Below are 22,006 nucleotides of genomic sequence, written 5' to 3'. Positions count from 1 at the left end.
TGAGTTGTCTTTTTACTCTACTGATTTTTTTGGTACATGTGATGGAGTAAAAAGAAAAACCTATCGACTTCCTCTACGACATCTATAATTCATAACAGTAAAGAACATTTTTGTATCTCAAGGTTATTGAATCAGAATAGTGAAACTGAACTCAGTTAAAATAAATTTCAAATAATTTTAAATACTCTGCAGTATGAATTGCTTTCTCTAGCTTTATTTTTCTTGCCATCTTGAAAACTGATAATGATTCTTTTCCAGAATTACATTTTAATGATCTCTAAGTTCAATTCCAACATGATTAAGGAAATATGAGTATGGTATTTAAGGAGATAATATAAGATTTGTGCTTTTAAAAGTCAGAAAAAAACTATGAGAAATATCCTCAACATCACAAAAGCAATTGCCTTTTCAATTCTTAGCAAGAACCCTGCTTTTCTTTCTCTCTGAGGCAGAGGGGCCGTTGGCATTGGAATAAATTGTATAAAGACGTACAATGAGCAGACTGTCAACAACGTAAGCTGAATAAAAGAGAAATCCTTAAAAGACAAAAACACTAAAGCTGAATGCCAGAACCAATTAGAAAATATATACTAACTAAAAATAATAGGAAAAAAAGTCCTTGCAGCTCTCATTCAGAAATATTCACTTATTTAACCAATAACACTTCAGTTAATATCATGCTAATAATAATGTTGCTGTTGGTGATGATGGAAATACAGATACAGTCTTGTTTTATTGCACTTTGCAGATATTTCATTTTTTATAAACTGAAGGTTCTGGCAACCCTGCCTTGAAAAAGTCTATCAGAGGCATTTTTCCAACACCATAGTCTCACTTCATGTCTGTGTCACATCTGTAATTTTCACAATGTTTCAGAATTTTTCATTATTACTATATTTATAGTTACGGTGACCTGTGACCAGTGATCTTTATTTTATTCTTGTACTTGGTTTGGGATGCCATGACCTGTGCCTATATAAGATAGTGAACTTAAGTGACAAATGTTGTATGTGTTCTGACTATTCCACCGACTGGCCGTTTCCCCATTTCTCTCCCTCTCCTCTGTCTCCCTATTCCCCAAGACAATAATATTGAAATTAGGACAATTAATAACCCTACGATGGGCTCTAAGTGTTCAGGTGAAAGGAATAGTTGCACATCTTTCATTTTAAACCAAAAGCTGGAAATGATTAAGCTTAGTGAAGAAGGTAAGTTTAAAGGTGACATAGGTCAAAAGCAAGGCCTCTTGTGCCAAACAGCCAAGTTATACATGCAAAAGGAAAAGTTCTTGGAAGTTAAAAGTGCTACTCCAGCAAGCAGATGAATGATAAGAAAGTGGAAGAGCCTTATTGCTGATCCCGAGAGGGTTTTAGTAGGCTAAACAGAAGATCAAACCAGCTACAATGTTCCCATAAGCCAAAGCCTATGGGTAAGGCCACAGGCTCTCTCCAATTCTGTTGAGTTCGAGAGGTGGAGAAGCTGAAGAAGGCGAGCTGGAAGCTAGCAGAGGTTAATTCATGAGGTTTAAGGAAAGAAGCCATCTCTATAACGTACAAGTGCCAGGTGAGGAGGTAAGTGCTGTGTACAAGCCGTAGCAAGTTACGCAGAAGATCTAGTGAAGATGGTTCGTTAAGGTGGCTACACTATGCAACAGATGCTCCATGTAGATGAAATCGCCTTATATTGGGAGAAGATGTCATCTAGGATTTTTTTTAGCTAGAGAGAAGAAATCAATGTCTGCCTTCAAAGTTTCAAAGGATCGGGTACTTGGCTGGCTCAGTCAGAAGAGCATGTGACTTTTGATCTTGAAGTCATAAGTTCGAGCCCCACCCTGGGAGTAGAGTTTACTTAAATAAACTAAAAAAAAAAAAAAAAAAAAAAAGTCTCAAAGGACAGGCTGACTCTCTTATTAGGAGCCAGTGCAGCTGGTGACTTTAAGTTGAAATCAATGCTCATTTACCATTCTGAAAATTGTAGGGCTCTTGAGAAATATGCTAAATCTTCAGCCTCTGCTCTATAAGTGGAACAACAAAACCTGGATGACAGCACATCTGTTTATATTACATAGTTTACTGAGTATTTTAAGCCCACTGTTCAGACCTACTGCTCAGAAAAAATATTCCTTTCAAAATATTAGTGCTCATTGATAACATACCCAGTCACCCAAGAGCTCTGATGGAGAGATGTACAATGAAAGTAACATTGTTTTCATGACTGCTAACACAATGTCCATTTTGCAACATGTGGCTCAAGGTGTAAGTTCAACTTTCAAGTCTTATTATTTAAGAAATACTTTTTGTAAAGCTATAGTTGCCATAGATAATGATTCCTCTCATGGATCTGGGCAAAGTAAACTGAAAACCTTCTGGAAAGGATTCATCGTGCTAAATGCCATTAAAAACATTTGTGATTCATGGGAAGGAGCTAAAAACTCAACATGAATAGGAGTTTGGAAGAAGTTGATTTCAATGCTCCTGGATTTAAAGGAGTTCTTCAAGACTTCAGTGGAGGAAGTCACTGCAGATGTGGTGGAAACAGCAAGAGAACTAGAATTAGAGGTGGAGCCTGAAGATGTGACTGAATTGTTGCAATCTCATGATCAAACTACGAGATGAAGAGTTGCTTCTTAAGGATGAGCAAAGAAAGTGGTTTCTTGGGATGGAATTTGCTCCTGGTGAAGATGCTGTGAAGACTGCTGGAATGACAACAAGGGATACAGAAAATGACAGAAACTTAGCTGATGAAGCTGCTTCAGGGTTTGAGAGAATTGACTCCAATTTTAAAAGAAGTTCTACTGTGAATAAAATGTTATCAAACAGCTACAGAGAAATTATTTGTGAAAGAAAGAGTCAGTCGATGTGGCAAATGTCACTGTTATCTTAAGAAATTACCACAAGCATCCCAATCCTCAGCAACCACCACCCTGATCAGTAGCAGCCATCAACATGGACACAAGAACCTGACCCAGCAAAAAGATTGCAACTAGCTGAAAGCTCAGATGATGGTTAGCAATTTTTAGCAATAAACTTTTTTTTTTTTTTTTGAGAGCGAGCGAGTGAGAATGTGAGTTGGGGGGGGGCAGGGAAGAGAGGCAGAGAGAGAATCTTAAGCAGGCAGCATTCCCAGCATGGAGCCCATAGCTGAGCTCAATTTCATGACCCTGATATCCTAACCTGAGCCAAAACCAAGAGTTGGATGTTGGAAATACTGAGCCACCCAGGCACCCCTAGCAATAAACTATCTTTAAATTAAGGTGTACACATTGTTGTCTGTTTAGACATAATGCTATTGCACACTTAATGGACTGCAACATAGTGTAAACAAAACTTTTATATGTGCTGGGAAACCAAAAAATCCTTTTAACTCTCTTTATTGCAATATTCACTTTATTGCAGTGAAACCAAACCCACAATATCTCGGAGTTATGCCTTGTAGATGATCAGAGGGCTTACTTTGTATCTTGCTCTAAAACATTATATGTAGAATCCTATTAGAACAAGCCTAGGAGGCAGATGCTCTTGTTACCATATTTTACATATAAGGCTTAGCTTTTCAGTGACCCACTTCTGTCTTTCTGATGCCCACCGTATGCCACTCTCCAGCCGTACCCTGTCTGCACTCTCAGCTTTCCTACACACCAAAGACTTTCTCCCTCCATTCCTTCCTCAAGCACTTGTGACTTTCTGCAGTCACAGAAGCGTGCTTCATGCATCCACGGCCCAGACCATGATGATACACCCCCGGAGAGCAGACCTCAGCAAATGGCAAATGGAAGCTATTAAATGAATAGTCCATCTTCTTGGTTACTCATCAGGACTTGCTGGGGACATTCTATACCATGTCTCAGAGGTCCCAGAGGTAACCCGATTTTTCACTCACCCTGTACTGACCTCCTTCCCTTCCCTGTGTTATTGTCACCCCTACCACTGCTTCGTAGGGTTATCCCCCAAAGGAACTCAAATCTGTGTCTCAGGCTCTGCTTCGACATAACCTAACCTAAAAAACACGGTCTTTTCTTCTATGACAGACTGCTAGTAAGATGTTATTTAAAATAACTGACTAAAGTTTGAGAACTTTTACACTTGAATGTACTTTTTGGAAAAGCATTTTATTCTTATAATTTATACTCACATTTTCTTTAATAAAGAAGAAAGCTTTGTTCATTCTTTTCTAAATTTAACTAGGAATTACTCTCTGATAACTTCTTTCAATAGGTAATAAGTTCTCAAAACACTAGAAAATTTAGAAAATGCTGAATACACAATTCTGTAGTCAATGTCTCTTGGCACATTTGTTACAAAACCGTAATCCTTTAAAACTTAAGACCACTCATCAGTCTGCATTTGAAAGATGTTTGTGAGTGACAAATTGGTCATTCTTCAACTGCAAAGATCGTTTCAGTTTAGACCTTAATAGCAGAACATCTACACATACTCACAATGGGCAAATTCCACGCTTAACACAAAGGTGAGATAAGTAACAGGGGCATAATGAACGATGAAATACAAGTAGAAGCTATAAAGATAGAGAAAGTCTGCTTTTCCCCAGAGCCACTTTCCTTTCATACAGTAGGACTTGCTTGATAGACTTAGAGCCATGAGTTTACATTTCAAACGGTTGTAAAGATCTAGGAGTCTTCTCTTTCTCAAGAGAGGATCTGTTCCCTTCAGAAAGATCCGCTGCTTTTCTCTCTTAAGTGGGGAGGAGGGCTGCTGTGCCCGTGTTTACAAAACTCCCCAGTTGTGTAATTTCGGGTTCTTCTGCACAGTACAGAGACCCTGAAAACACCGCTGACATTTGTTCTCATGGCATCTCTCTGAAGGCAGAGAGTGAAGCACGGGAAGCCAATACTATAAGGAATATTGTCTGATCTTTGATCTAGAAACCTTGTGTTTGCTCTTAGAATAAAATAAAGATAAATGCTGAAAACTTGCCAATAAACGTTCTTAGGAGTGAATCTTTGCTATGGCCTGGAGAGAGACTTTTAACTGCCAAAAAAAAAAAAGTGAGATATTTCTAATATGTATTCATAACTAAATTGAAATATTTTCTTTCTACAGTTCTTGGAGGACCCACGTGTGGGGCGACCCGATGGGGTGGAGACCAGCAGTGCAGATGGTGAGAAAATTCACCTGAGGCAGAACAAAAGAGATAGAAGTTTATCGAATATACCGCAAGGGAGCAATAGGCAGGACAGCGGAGGAGAGACTGTCTGTGAGGAGACAGTGGTGGACGGCTGTAGTTAAGGGGGAAGGTGAGGAGGTATGGGAACGTATGGAATTTTCCTTTTTTTGATACCTGTGTCCATTGGTCAGCTAGGGATCATGACTATTTCAAGATGGGTCATTCTAATGGCCTGTTTGCATTCAGCCAGGTGGTCACTGTGGGTCACTCTACCTTACTCAGTCTTCCATCACTCGAGATGGTTGCCTAAAAGCAGCCTCTACACCAGAGATAATCTGCCTCATAGGGACTTCAAAGTCAGCAGACATCAGCCTTTGTGCTTCCCTGACCATGCTCTTTAAGGGCGACAAAATACTAGATTTTTCAAAGATGTGACAATTCCAGCTCATGTTCAGAGCTCTCTCCTGTCAAAGTCTAAGGGCCATTTGAAAGGACTCTTGTTCGGTGGTTTTATGGCATCTTGCCATCTAACATGAGGCCTGGGAAAAGTGAAATGGTCCTGAAGGCCTGAGAGAGACTGAAGGGATAGTTTGGTATCTAGGGTACCTCAGGGGTTTCAGGAAGGGAAGCTCAGAACAGTTTCACAGATTTCTAGAGAATATTTCAGACCTGGGGAATTCTGTGGTCTTTGTTTTGTATTTGAGGAGTTCCATGTGGTTGTCTGGTCTCACTGAAGAGTGACCAAAACCCCCAGAAAGAAACTCTAGGGTGAGCGAATACTCACTCACCAACGCCTTTTGGCTGAACTAGAGCTGAAACCAAGACTCAGATGCTCAGCTGACTGAGCCACTCAGGTGCCCCAGAAATATTTCTAATTTTAAAAAGACTGAACAAACAATTGAGCAAGATAACTTTATCCCAAGGGCAAAAGAGCTATCCCCTAACAATGTTAACACACACACACACACACACACACACACACATATACTTTTTTTTTGGAGAAGGTACCTTTGCCTGCCTTCAGAGGGAAATTAACAAGATTGTACAGTCAGTATGACAAATTTAATAGAGCTCATATTTTGATTGGTTTTGAGATTCACAGATGCACGTAAATTTATAATAAAGAGTCTCAAAACCTTGCTCCACATAAATGGAAGAAAAAAAGTGCTCAAAGGGTATGGCAGAGTTTTAGTTCATGGGTGTCTTGGTCACTAAGATAAAGTAAAGAACAAAAAAGTACATTAATGGCACAGCCTTAATTAAGAAAACTTTTTGTCTTTTAAGATTTTAAACCAAGAGTTAAAGATAGTTGGAATTACTGGGTAAATAAATATTAAGCAGTTATAAAAAAAGTTCTTTAAGTTGACTTAACTCAGAATTCTTAATTTGCTTGATCACCAAAAATACTTGAACGACAAATTATTTGTTAAATTAGGCTAAAAAGACAGCTAAATGTGTTCTCTTTGTCTATATCAGAGAGAGATATATAACATAACACTTTGTTCATGTAAATGAGATTGATTTTATAATAGGAGGTCTAATTAACTGGAAAATTTGTATACTTGTCTTACAGAACAGGTAAATTATCACTAAAATTTAAGACTGGATATAAATATGTATGCAATTAAACTGAATTAGAATAAGTAGTATCTTCATTTTTAAAAATATGGGGTTTTTTGTCCTTGTATTTTTTAAATTTCATTTTACCTCTCTGCAAATTTTTAAGGTCTACATTTTTTTTAAAGATTTATTTATTTGAGAGAGAGAGAGAGAAAGAGCACAAGCAGGGGGGAGGGGCAGAGGAGAAGCGGACTCCCCGCCGAGTGGGGAGCCCCATGCAGGGCTCGATCCCAGGACCCTGGGATCATGACCTGAGCTGAAGGCAGATGCTTAATGACTGAGCCACCCAGGTGCCCCAAGTCTACCCTCTATTTCCATTCGTTTACTAGTTATTCTTGACAAGTTTAACATGCCTCCTTACATCAACAATTCTGAAGTTCATACCTGCTCCCCTGCTGAGTAATACAGTCTGTAGAATATCTTTTCTCTTTCCATTTTTTAATTTAAATTAATTAACATAAGTGTATTATTAGTTTCAGCGGCAGAGTTCAGTGATTCATCAGTCTTATATAACACCCGGTGCTCATTACATCCTGTTGTAGAATATTTCCAAACCCTCCACTCCTGACTCATAAGTTGTCACCCGGTATTTTCATTTAGTCCTCTACAAATCACACAAGACATTATAACAATTTTTACTTCATGTAAACAATGCTTATTTAATGATACCTGTAAGTTTACCGACTCCTTTGCTCACTGTTCCTCTCTAGCCCTCACGGCTGAGATTCCTCTTCCTGAGGTCATTTTTTAGAAGCTCTTTTGGTGAAGCTCGGCAATGGCAAATCCTCTCAGATACTCATTTCAAAATAGCTTTATTCTGCCATCAATCTTGGAAGATTATTTTGCTAGATAGATAACTCGAAGTGGACAATTATTTTCTAATTCCAGATTGATAGGTTCTTTCAGCCCTTCAAGGGATTATTGATAACTATGTTTTCTAACCCGAGTCCTTGTTGTGAAAACTGCAGTCAAATTGTCATTCATGTATAGATCTTTTTTTCTCTTAAGCTGCTCTTAAAATATTTTTGCCTTTGTGTTCTGGAGTTTTACTATAATGTATCCAGATCTAGAGTTCTGGTATTTACTGAGCTTGCTGTAAGTCATGTTTTGGGTACTTATGGATTTATATCCTTTGTCGGAACTGAAAAATTATCATCCATTAACTCAGCAACTATTTCTTCTCCTCTATTCTCATGGAAATTCATAAATTAGATTTATTATTCTTTTCCCACGTCTCTCAATCCCAGCTGCAGAATTTCTATCTCCTTGTTTTCTTGTATTACGTTCTGGGTTAGTTAGTCAGTTAGTTAGTTAGTTAGTTATTGAAGTATAATGAACACAGAGTGTTATATTAGCTTCAGGTGTAACACCGTATTGATCCAATGATTCTATTGTTCAGTGGTCATCGTAAGCGTAGTCACCACCTGTCACCAAACAATGTTATTACAATATTATTGATAAATTCACTATGCTGTACTTTTCATCTCCACGGATTATTTATTTTATAACTGGAAGTTGTTACTTCTTAATTTCCCTTATCTATTTCTCCCATTTTCCCGCACACCTCCCCTCTGGGAACCACCAGTTTGTTCTCTGTATTTAAGCAACTGTTTGTCTCTTTGTTTTGTTTTTTAGATTCCACGTATAAGTGAAATCACAAGGTATTTGTCTTTCTCTGTCTGATTTAGCATAATATCCTCTTGGTCCATCCATGTCGCAAATGACAAGATCTCATTCTTTTTTTATGGCTAAGTAGTATTTCATTATATATACACATACATATAATGTACACATATACATACACACTCACATACCACCCGTTCATTCATCTATTTACTTCCATATCTTGGCCACTGTAAATAATGCTGAATAAATATAGGGATGCATATATCTTTTTGGATTAGTGTTTTCATTTTCTTCAAGGAAGTACCCAGTAGTGAAATTATTGCATCATATGGTAGTTCTATTTTTTCATTTTTTGAGGAAACTTCATACTATTTTTCATAGTAGCCACACCAATTTATATTCCCGCCAACCGTGTGTAAGGGCTCCTTTTTCTCTACATCCTTGCCAACATTTATTTCTTATCTTTTTGACTGTTGCCATTCTGACAGGGGTAAGGCGATATCTCATTGCGGTTTTGATTTGCATTTCCTTAGTAATTAGTGATTAAAGTATAGTTGTTTTAAACTTCGGACAATGCTGCATGCTTTTGGATTTGGATTTTTCCTTGAATAAAATTTTATGGTTCCATTAAGTTTTTAATATCAACCATAGTTGTATTATTTTATATAGTTAAGCTAAATTAAAATGGAGACAGAGCAAAGATACCTGATCTCCACAGAACAGTGTTGTGTTGTGTTTTTTTTTTTTCTTTTTAATAGACTGATTTTTAGAAAAGCTTTAGTTTCATAGCAAAGTTGACTGGAAAGTACAGAGAGTTCTTTATACTCTTTATTCCCCACACATGAATAGCTTTCCTCACTATCAACATCTTCCATTACAGCGGTACATTCGTATCAGTGAATCTACACTGACATATCATTATCACTTAAAGTCCATAGTTTCCACCAGGGTCACCGAGTAGTTTTTATTTACATATTTTGTCAGCATGTAAATATATTTGAAATGTAAATAGCATTCAAATTATAAGGATAACATCAATGCAGTAAAACCAGTGTCTTATGCTTTACAAAATTAATTATATTCAATCTCTAAAATGTATCACCTGTCATTTCATATATCTGCATGTATATTTAAGATACACACATATTAAGGAAATTTGAAATTGTTTTTTACAGATATCAGATCAGTTGTTGCCAGAAGTATAAGGAGAAAATTAACCACAAAAGCTCATAAGGGAACTGAGGTGATGGACATGTTCTATATTTTTGTTTTGGTGCTAGTTACGGCTGTAGTTTTCTGCTTCAAAGTCATCAAACTGGAAGTTGTACTCTGTGTAAATTATATCTCAATAAATGTAATTTGGAAAAAAAATTAAATACAATTCTTGGTGAAAGAGCTTTGTATAAGAGAGGACTGGTAATTCAGAAGAAAAACTGGTCACTGTTCTCAACACAAGGTAGTAAAACATGATTGATTTTCTGGATGGATGGAAGGTTTGGCCTCACCCAAACTGAACACATCCTCTCAAAAAGGGTCCGCTTTTACTCTGATTTTGAGTATTTTATGACCATGGTCAATTGTTTATAAAAAAAATAAGCAGAAAGAGTAGTAAGGGGTTATCATGTTTAGACCACATAAAACAGCTACCCGATTTGTTGTTCTGCCTTTGTTGTTATGGTTGCTGTAAGGTGCTGTTACTTTGGTTAATAACACAGGCGAGGCCATAGCTACTTCTCAACCTTTCTGAGTACTTGTGTGCCTGTCCAAAGATTCTTTTGACTTTGCTGTTCTCCAGGGTCAGGTCTTAAATTCAGACTAATGAAACTGTCAAGGTGTTTTTATACTGACTCTGGTGCTTCCTAAACAGCTCCGAGGTAGCTCCAAAGGCTGGAATCACCTCGCCACCTCGCCTTGAACCCCTTCCTGTGGCACTTACGAGCAAGGAGGGACTGTCTGATACAATTAGGCTCAACTGGAATACCCCGTATTTTCTTAATTTTCTCAATGCTTGCTCCCTCTTGTTGAGAATATGACCTTCAGTTCCTCTATTTCTCTGTTAAACTGAATAGAGAATATGTCAATTATGTTGCTAGGCAGCAAATGGTAAAAATGATCTACTTGGTACATTTCATCTGGCATGGGAGAAGTAGAAACATGTGACAGGAAGCTGTATCTTTTGGATTCCCCGAGTGTAACAATTCTTGTAACTGGACAAGTCCATAAAACCTACATCTATGGGGCACCTGGGTGGCACAGTTGGTTAAGTGTCTGCCTCAGGTCATGATCCCAGAGTCCTGGGATCGAGCCCCGAGTTGGGCTCCCTGCTCAGCGGGAAGTCTGCTTGTCCTTCTCCCTCTTCCCAGCACCCTCTACCCCACCCGGGCTCCTGCTCTCTCTTTCAAATAAGTAAATAAAATCTTAAAAAGAAAAAAAAGCTACATCTATGAAGTAGTTATAATAAGAGATACTGGTGCTCCTGTGAGAAATGAGGCATTCATACCAGAGTGATTCTCACGCCTGCTCAGTGTGATCTTGTCTTCTTCCACCTGCACTGTGTTACCTGCAGAGCCAAGGAAGACAACTCCCAGATGGCTGTGGGGGTTGTTGCATGGACTGCAACAAGAGATAGCTGATGCTATCCTGTTGTTGAGTTGTGGTCCCTGACCTGTATCTTCCTGAAGAGGTGTCAAGTATGGCCTTGGATAGTCTTGTGAGGCTGACGTTCAGTTGAACCTAAGGGTCATACTGGGCATGGGATATTGTTTTTTGGGACAGGGAAAAGCTTTCAAAACAAAAAGAAAACTTAACTTAGCCAAGGCCATCTTTAAAGTATTATTTTTTGACATGCTATTACATGCCCTGTTGGGGTAAGGGGAAGCATGTTCATAGTCATGCCCATGACACAATGGATGGCAATAAATTGACTTCCAGGAAGATTTTATTTGTAGTTTTAAAATGATTTTATCACTTGGAGATGATTTTGGCGTACACACTACTGCACCAATTTTAAGGCTTTGGAGATTTGCCAATGTCTTCATTGTCCGTAATACATTTTTCTCCTTAGGGTAATTGTCACCTAAATTATAGTTATCCCCATTTGCTTATGTCATCCCTTCCAGGAGGAGACTCTACTGTCTTCCACACAAAGATGATTGGTTTCTATAATAACTTATCTCAAGCATTCAGTATGTCATCAACGGGTCACCTCTGTTCTCCCTCATGCTTGCCTCACAGTCCCTACTGTAAGCTAAAGACAAGACACTGTGTCTTCTGGAAAAATCACACAGTAAGTCCCAGACCTTGCTGGAAATGATTGTTGAGGCTGCTAAGAATCAGCCCATGGGTACAGGTTTCTAAAAGTATGCTGAAACTGCCACCAGGAGTAAATACCTCATCAGCTGTGCCAGGGGACTTGAAAGTTGGGATTTCCAGAACTGTTTTGCTCCAAAGACAGATGATTTTGTGAAAGTAGATTACCAAGTAGGTTACCAAGATTAGCAGCAGTAGAAATAGGATCTTGGGAAAGTGAACAGACACTGCTTTAAATATTGCTCTAAATATTGGAATTGTTTTTAATGGCTTACTCTATAATTAGCACATGAGAAAGCTCCTTTAGTCTCTTCCTCTCAACCCCACATTTAGAAGATTGAATCAGTGCTAATTAGAATGAATGTCCTCTTTTAAAATAATCTTAATCAATGGGCCTATAACTTTGTAAGGTTTGGCTATATCAAAGAGTTGCACCCAAAATGCAAACTCATTCTTAATTGGGCTGCTGTGCCAATTTGACATTTCAAAATTTGTGGAAAGGATAATTTTGTGTATTTCATACAATCCAATTTCAGGGAATATATAACTAAATTCCTGAGGCTATTTCTCTCTATGGGCACAATACATCAAAATGCGGGAACACATAAAATTTCCTTTATGCTTATGTCAAGAAGAAACATAATTTGTAAGAAGTCTAAATATGGAAAATCAAGAATATGAGCTAATTAACCTCTGGTGAATTGAGGACAATGTCTAATAAATGGAACTCAGAGATGCACTTTTAAAATGGCCTAAGCTTAAAATCATCTTTTGTTAACAGATGCTGAATTAAACTATGTTTATTCTAAGTCAAATTCATCTATAGAAAATCAAAACATATTTCCCAAAAATCCACAATTGGCAAAGTCTGTGCAGATTCTGAAGGAAATATGATGCACATTGATTGACCTTGTTGATACACTCCTGAGAACAACACTGCCTTTCCTGGGTCCTTTTACTTTGCATGGCATGCAGTTATTTGCAAAGGTTCAATAAAAGTTGGTCCTTCTTCTTATCTAAATCTAATTAAGCAAAGTAAGTCTGTAGCCATAATAATATAAGAAATAGCACATTTAAAAGTAAATATTATTTAGCTAGGTGTGATCTGACTGTATTCCATATATGGAAACATCACCTTCAGACTCTTTTTGGAGATGGGTGCTGTAGTTGCTGTGTGGCTTAAAGAGTTTCAGATTTTCATTTGGTAAAGAACGTCACCTCTTGTCCAACCTTGGGAATCTTGAGGAAGGAAATACCCTGATGTATGCAGCACTGCAGACAGCCTGGAGAAGAGCTACTGAACCCTTTGCTCTGGCTCAGAATAAATGAAGTGTTAAGACCAGTGCAGAAAGCTTTCTAGGACAATGGTGCAGTCTTAGAGTCATTTACAGAATCTCAGGTAGAAGTTCATTCTCAGGGTTTAGTAATTGTATGGCTTTAGTGATATTAACATGTAGCAAGGGAATCTTTGTCAATGAATGATGTTTTCTGCACCTGTGAAAATAAAATAGGAAAAACAGAACAGAATATATATATATTCTGCAGAAGCTTATAGATGTATAGTATAATATGTATGTATATATGTGCCTGTGTGTGTATATATGTGTTTATATATAAATACAGAAAATGTTCAGTTTTTTAAATATACACACACACACACACACACACACACACACACATAAAGCTTAACTTCAGATCATAGACTATGTGAAATAGTTGTTATTAAAACTCTGAGTCATGTCATTTTTTTAAAAATTCCCCAATGGTAGGAAACTGGTGAAAGGAATGACATTTAACAGGTATATAATATGATTGTGCCTATATTGGGTAAAACAAGCTATACCTGATTCCACCTTTTGTAAGAAATGTAAAAAAAAAAAAATTGACTAATTCACCATCTTAGCACAAAAAGGTAACATGACAGGCATTTTCTTGATCAAAATAGCTCATTGAAGACTATGAATCTAAAGAAGGAGCTGCCAAAAAAAGTATTTCAAACCTGCTCAGAGATAAACCTTCCTCTGATGATACAAATTGCATTCTCCTTCTGGGAAAAAAGGAACGCTCACAGTGCTTAATTTTCTGATCAACTTTAATGGGACCAGAATTTTTTCTAGAAAGCATCAGTATATATAGTACGTCTCTAGAATGGGGACCATTTTGAGAGTGAAATGAACCACTATTAACAATTATGACAGTTAACGGTTTAAAAAAAAAAACTTGTCCCAGGTAAACCAGGATATACGGCCATTCTACCATAGAAGAAATTCTTAAGGGTCAAAACCAGAAGATCCTGAACACCAAAAGGTGAGTGAACGTGTTGGGGTAGCAGCTGCCCTTGTAGCCAACCCTGTGAAGATTAGAGGAAATATATGTAAACACCAAACATCGTCCCTGAGGCATAATTCACACTCAGAGAATAACTTTCTTTAAAATTCTCATAAATTACATCTAATGACAAAATTGCTGGCAGGCCCTCCAACTTGAAAAGGGCTTGTTTATACTAAGAATACAAAAAATGTTTCAGTTTTATAAAATTGAATTTATTTTGGAAAAAAAAATGCTTTCCAATCATTTCCTCAGATCTGGCTGTCTGATAACTGATAATGGTCTCAGTTAGTGAGGTTTCACTAAACTGTGAGAAAAGTGAAGCTTGCAGGGGAAAACCTTCTAGATCCTTTCCCATTCCCAGGTTTCTAGAATTCTGACTCCTACCTGAAAACACTGTTCTCAGAGCAATTGGAAACTCCTTGGCGGTGACACATCAGACTCACAGAGTAGAGTGACTGGAATTCTCTAACTCTACTCAGTGTAGGGACGTCTAACATTGTTAGAGTCACAATAAACAAGTTCACATGGATCACATTTTTTTTCTGCAGATGATCTAATGCCTCATTCAAATGCTATATGCCATAGTTTACTTTAGTTCTAAGACCTTCTTTAGATGACATAAAATATGGCTCACTTTTTTGATTATTTAAATTTGTTCCTACTATTTGAAGAGAATCAGTTGTCTTCTCCAGTGGAATGACTTGGGTTCTCCCAAAGATATGTCTAAGTTCCAACTCTGTGCCTGTGAATGTGACCTAATTTGGAAACAGTCTTTGCAGATGTACCTCAGGTATGAATCTTGAAATGAGATCATCCTGGATTTAGGGTGGACCTGAAATCCAATGACTGTCCTTACGAGAGAAAGAGGTAGAAACTGGAGACTTGGAGACATGGAGGGAAATGCCCTGTGAGGATGGAAGCAGAAGTCAGAGTGGTGCTGCCATAAGCCAAGGAATCGTCTGGAATCAACAGAAACTAGAGGAGGCAGGAAAGAGCTCTTCCCAAGAATCTTTGGAGGGAGTGTGCCCCTACCACACCTTTGATAGTTTGACTCCTGACTCCAGATCTGTGAGATAATAAATTTCTGTTTTTTTAAGCCACCAAGTTTGTACTGATTTGTTAAAGTAGTTCTAGAAAATTAATACGTCTTCCATGGTGCAAATTACAAGAAATCAAATTATAGGTAATTGCTATCACTAGACATCAATACACAGATTGCTCTTATTTTACTAACAATGCAAAGAATCATGTCAAGACATTACATTCAAATGTGGTAGATTATAATATGGTCCTGAAAAACCCGATCCAACTAAAATATAAATGGCATATTTCTAATAATAACAAGACATGATGATTGTCACAGGGCTGCCAGAAAGGAACTCAGTTAAACTGAAATTTCAGATAAACAATACATAACATTTTAGTAAAGTATGTCTTAAATATTACATGAAATATATTTACTTATTTGACAAATTTTTGTATTTATTTTTTATTAAATAAAGTTGGCACGTAATATTGTGTAAATTTGAGGAGTTCAGCATATTACTCTGATAAATTTATAAATTGTCATATGTTGCCAGTGTAGCAATCCTTATTATATAGTTATAGTCCAATATTATTATCTATATTCATTATACTGTGGATTAGATGAGGTATATTTATACTAAAAAATAATGTGTCGTTTATCTGAAATTCACATTTAATGAGCATCTGTATTTTTATTTGCTAACTCTGGAGCCCTATGATTGCAGCAGAGATATTATACATATCACTCTAAATCACATAGCTAATAACATGTTGAACTTGGCTTTGAAATTATGTGCATCAGACCCTTCAAGATCATGTGTTTCTAGTTCATCAGGCTGCTTAAAGCAGACACAATGAAACTTAGCAAGAGGCAGTAGCACTGCAAGAAGTCATCTACTTGTTTTTCTGCAAAAAAGTTTATAAAAATGGAAGAATGACAGCCAGTTCTGACTGCTGAGCCCAACTCCATGCCCATTAGGTATGAAGGAAGATTCCGGAGATGAAAAGTTCAAACAACATTCTAGCGATGGAGGTGATGGTGAAGTGTTTTCCCGTTCCACTATTCCATGCCAGGGTGATATGCAACAGAGGGGGCATAGGCATTTTGGTTTTGCTGGGCTGTAGGTAAGGGCATCAATATAATAAATGATAAAAGTCAATTTCTGCTAGTTTTAATAGTTATGAAAATATTTTTGCTGACATTCACCTTTTTCCAAAAGCCACATGGCTCCCAGGTACCATGACCCTTAAATCTCAATAATTCTTTTGAGCTTCCTCATCCATGATGCTACCAGACATTCCCCTCAAGTGCCTCTCATATTTTCCTTTCCTCCATTTCCCCCACCATAATCGCAGTTGAGGCCCTCAAAACTATACTCCCACATGCCTTCAGTGTTTCAAGCTCATTTCCAATGATCCTTCTCCATTTAACTATCCTCTACTTATATAAATTCACAAGGGTAAAGTCACCCAATACGACCTATCCAATCATATACTTAACACATCTGTCATTCACAGGTGGGTCTAAAATAAATTTTAATCAAACTGATACTTAACTCAGGTTGTTTCCTTTGTTTAAATATCTCCTCTTATATCAACTCAATAAAAACCTCATAAATGTCAGGCCAAGTAAGTAAAACAGTGAAGCTGGATTGGAGTTTGCATTTTAAACACATGTGGATATTCCTCACTTCCACAAAACATTTTTTTCCCATTTTTCTTAAGAATATGGCCCTCTTGTTCTACTTCAAAAAATTCCTTTTTGTGACAGAGACAAATGTAGAGAGTAATTGGCAACCATCGGAAAGACAGTGTGTGTTGACAGTGCCATCCAGACTGACAACTGTGGAGACATGGAACGGTGGGACGAGTTCATGTGCCCCGTGTCCGCAGGGCAGCTGCTACTGAGGTCAGATAACTAGCATCATATATTGTCAGAGTATGTCTGATGTTTTCTCATGATCACATTGCCTTTGTGTATTTTTTGGCAAGAATGTCAGAGAAATGATATGACTTTCTCAGTGCATCCTATCAGGAAGTCCATGATACCTGTCTCTCATTACACTTGGGTAAGGTGGTATCTTCCAAGTTTCTCCACTGTAAAGTTACTATTTCCCCCTTTGTAATTCTAATTCATACGTATACTGTTAGAAAATACTTTGGGGTGATGGAAATATCCTATTTCTCATCATAAATTTGCACATATAATTTTAGCATCTATTGATAATTTTTGCCTGCAAAATGTTACTGTGTTATTTGTTAAAAGGTGATTTTCTATTTTTATTTTCCCTTCTACATTTGTTCATTGGAATTCTACCAAAAGTAAAAACTGTACCTTCTCCCCCACTTATTTATTTATTCCGTTATTTACTTAGCAGCATGAACTCGTATTTATATTATTCAATGGATTAGAATTCATTATTACCATCATTTATTTTGTTACTGAAATTCTCCAAGTTTTGATTACTAGGAGCTCTTTTAAGTTGGCTTCTATGTTGTTTTGACATCATGCCATCAATTTTTTATTACTTCCTTACTGTCTGGGTCTGCAAACTATTCCAGGCTTATCTTGTACTTTCCCTGGCCCAGATCTGCAATCAACCATTTCGCTAGGAGCACAGCTTACTTTTCTTGGGAAAATTGTATTTAGAAACCAAAATCTGGACCCAACGTGGGTCAATTGCTACTCTGTCATTATACATTTGCAATTGTTTCTAGGCCCTCTCAGCAGATAGATGTAGGAAACACATACACACACACGTACCCCCCCACACACACCTTTATCCATTTTAATTTCTATCTGTATATGTGTTAAAAACCATTAGTTCATACTGATGCTTCTCTAAAAACAGAAGTTTCATTGCAGCTCTCCCTTGTTCTGGTTTTGTAACTTCTTTCTCCAACAGTGGAAAAACCGGCTCTCATTATCCACAATACATTTGCTTATTTGTTCAGTCCCAGTATACACATTAAGTAGTTTCAGAATTGATAGTCATGCTCCAGAGTATATCATGTATAGTGCTTTTTGTCTTGAGTATTATGGTGTGTAATCCAAATATTGTTTTACATGATCACTTTGATAAGTTTTTTTTATTCCTCATCCCCCTAAGGTATGGTTATAGTTACCATTAATTTTGGGTTCCTCCTACACCCTAATTGATATTTACTTATTTATTTAGTTAGTTGGTTCTGAAATATTGCCGTAATTAAAGGGTTAGAACTGCACAAGATTTACTCAGAGAAAAATCACTTTCTCCTTATCCTTTTTACCCCATTCCCATCACTCATTCTTGATACCTGTTCTTACGTATATTATGTATGTTATTAATCTCATTAGTTTCTGGATTTTACTTCTAATATTTCTTTGTGAATGAATGAACAGATAATGCAGGATTTCTTATACTCCCTTCTTTCTTACATTCCATACTATCAATAACCTTTTGTACTTTGCCTTGTACTTAATAATATCCTGTAACTCTTTCCTTTTTTCTTTTTAAAGATTTATTTATTTATTTGAGGGCGGGTTGCAGAGGGGGTTGCAGAGACAATCTCAAGCTGACCCCCTGCTGAGCGAGGAGCTTGATGAGGGGCTCAATCCCACAACCCTGAGATCATGACCTGAGCCAAAATAAAGAGTCAGATGCTTAATCGACTGAGCCACCCAGGAACCCCCCTATAACTCTTTTCATATCAATTCCTAGAGATTTTCCTTATTCTTTATTTTATAGCTGCATAATATTTCATCATGTGGATGTACCATATTTTATTTAATCACCTCACCTATGTATAGGCATTTTATAATTACAAACAACATTGTATTAAATAATTATGTGCATATGTATTTAATGTTGTTGGGAGGGCATATCTAGGACTAAAATTTTGATCTCCTGATGGCTGATTCAATTCTGTTTTAAATCAAATGATGCAACAGAATGTAATTAAGAATACTCCTCAAACTAAAAAAAGTAGTATACGTACATACAACAGAATAATACCATATCAAGAGAATTATTTTCTTTTTCTAATCTAATTGTAATTGCTTTTGAGACAAGCAGTTCAATTCAACGAAAATTTGTCCTTGGCTACTTCACCAGATGGTTAATTTTGAAAATTAAATGTGTTAAAATTCTACATTTCCAATCATACCTTCATTCACTAATTTTTACGCAAAAATTAAATCTGTTAGTTGTACGGTTTCTAGTCTTTAAAAATCCAGCATCACACTAAATTATTTTCTCTATTATATTCTTGTAGAGACAGGAGATAGAATTATAAACTGTAGTCCTAATTTGGTTCCTTCCACACCTTAAGTCTGGATATCAAATAGGGTTGGAAGAGAAAAAAAAGGACTGCATGATGTCAGGAGCACATTTCAGGTTGTCTAACACCTGTTAGAGGCCTAGGGCCCCCCCTCCTTGTTGGAGGAGTTACACTCAAATTCAGCTTCCTTTGGAATTGGAATTGTGGGTTCTCAGGGCCCTCAGGTCTCCACACCCCGAATAGCTAGTATTTTGCAGTGTGAGCAGGATGCTCCATAGTCTACCCAGGGTCCATCCCCGGGCTGTCTCTAAGGTGGGTTCAAGGAGTCCCTAATGTAGCCCAGGCTAGTTCACCAGGGGACTGCCTTGAGATTTGGAATCCAGAAACTAGACAGTATTTTCCTTGTCTGTTCTTCATCGTGGCCTTTGAGACCTACCATGAGCCTACTGCCAGGTCCAACCAAGCCTCAGAAAATCACTGGTAGGAATCATCAAAATTTTGGTGAAATGTTTGTCCTGGATTCTGCAATTTCAGCAGATTCAACTATGCGAATCTCTGTAGCAACAAGAATTTCAGGTCTGCCATATGGTTACCTCTGATGTGGCTCCAAATATGGGCCTCATCTACTAACCAGTTATGTCACTGATAATACATAAGGCAGGGTCCAATTTGTCAGCAGTTCGGTAGGGACCATACTGTTTGGGTCAGGACCAGTTCAGAGTTTTTGAATTTGCATCATAACCTCTTCTTCCATGGTCACAGGCGTCAAATAAAGCTTTACTCCATATTGTTGAATCCAACCTTCTAAAAATTATATTAAAATTGATTTTTTTAACTTAAGCAACCATAAGGAAAACAAAATTTGTCAAAAACACATAGAATAAGTTTCTAGGTGATGGTGTTCTTATGTTCTTACCTCCTCGATCTCGGGCAGCTAAACTTTGACCCCTTCTTAATGTGATGTCCAATTGGTACATTCCGGGATCAGCCAAGGGGACATCTGCATTACTGGTTCCAGCAGTATTTATTTTCTGAAAAACAAGAAATATACAAAATATTAAATTTATTATCTCTTTCCTATTTCCTCCAGTGGGGGACCATAAATAGCTTCATTCAAACTGGAAGAATTAGTCAATAAGATGAATCATCTTATGCATTCCCATGCTATAATCACCCAGTTCTCTGAAGGTTTTTAAATTCATGAAATTCTTTACTCTAAATAAAAACATGGCACTTATAGGAATTCTTGTTTTAACTCAGATTCGAGATAACAAATATAATATGAAAAACATTCCCCACGGATGGCCCCACATAATTCAACTAAGGAAGATTACATAGGAATAACCTCTGAAGTAAAAACACAATCAGTGATGAATGGAGAATAAAGGTATGCAAGAGCATTTGATCTCCATAGAAGTGAGCTGAAAATTAAAGTGATTTATTCAGGTAACTGTGTTAACTCATTTATCTATGCAAAAGGGTTATACTGATGGATTACACACTTCTATTTCAATCCCAGCATAAAATATGATATAATTATACAGAAATAAATTTACCCAGTATTTTGACAGTATTTGCAAGAAATAAATACTCAGTGGGGCTAAATTTCTAATGCTGCCTTCTGTAGAATAAAAGTGCACAAGCTATTCCTAGAGCTAAAAATTTTTGCAGTGCTACCCTTATAGAATATCTTTAGTAACGATGTGCTGTTAATTTACAGCCATTAAGTTAAATAAACACTTGCGAGGGGAATAGCTATATTAAAACAACACAAAAGAAACAGTAAAAATTGTATAGGTCATATTTTATACTTTATGTCACTTTGAATACAACAGGAAAACTGACTTTTCTTTACACATTTGAAATGATTTTAAATTCCTATAATTTTTCTTCCAATTCAAAAAGAAATATTCTTTTGTTTTGGAATAATATGCATGGGTAAGGTAAAAATTTAGATGCCAGTCTGGCTCTTCTAGTCCTACAGCTCATATGAAATACAATTATAAAGCAGCTTTTTTCCCCCGTGTTTTAAGACCAAGAAAGAAGCTTTCCTATAGGAACAATTATCATTTAAAATAAGCAGCACAACTTTGACAGATAACCCAAACTCCCATCTCTCCTCTGGTACCAATAAAAAAGATCCCACTTCTTTTCATGGCAGCCCTGTTCCTATGTATGACAGCACTGTTCCTGCAGTGGCTCAGGCTAGAAATCAATGAGCTCTCCTTGACTTCCTCATTTCCTCTCCACCACATGCAAAATTTGCCAAATCCCATCCACTCCATTCCCACCACCATTCCACCACCATTCCATCTCCCAATTGTCTTTTTCTTTTAATTTCTATTACCCATAATTTGGATCAGGGCTCCAGACAACAGAACAACAGAGGTGAAATGATTGTCTTGCTCTTCCCTCAAACGTCAATTTGCCCCATCTCCTTGGCATTACCAATTCTAACAATTTAGGGTATATCCTTCCACACTTTTGAAGGGCTTGTACAAACACATACACATACAGGTTTACTGTTCTTTGGTTGAGTTTTCAGTTTTTATCTTTTAAAGAGATAGTACTATATTTGCCTATTATTTAACAATTTATTTAACTTAAAAATGGAACGGGCACTTTGCTAATCAATACATCTGGATCTATCTAGGTTTTTTTTTCCAAGGTACATCATTTTCCACAGTGTGGGGTACCATAATTTCTTCAA

General features: G+C 37.0%; 1 protein-coding gene across 11 annotated transcripts in view; it reads right to left on the bottom strand.

Annotated features, from left to right (window-relative positions):
• Positions 1–22,006, bottom strand: part of MCTP1 (multiple C2 and transmembrane domain containing 1) — a 506,242-nt gene that overhangs the window by 260,431 nt on the left and 223,805 nt on the right. For all 11 annotated transcript variants that reach the window (XM_040622087.1, XM_040622086.1, XM_040622080.1 and 8 more), the window contains exon 2: positions 20,213–20,327. In XM_040622087.1, the coding sequence (XP_040478021.1) occupies positions 20,213–20,327 (115 nt within the window). The remainder of the gene's footprint in view (positions 1–20,212; positions 20,328–22,006) is intronic.

Source organism: Ursus maritimus, unplaced genomic scaffold, assembly GCF_017311325.1.
Source record: "Ursus maritimus isolate PB19 unplaced genomic scaffold, ASM1731132v1 scaffold_5, whole genome shotgun sequence".
Lineage (NCBI taxonomy): Eukaryota > Metazoa > Chordata > Mammalia > Carnivora > Ursidae > Ursus > Ursus maritimus.
Note: the sequence above shows the minus strand (reverse complement) of the source record. Positions and strands in the feature narration are given on the sequence as shown.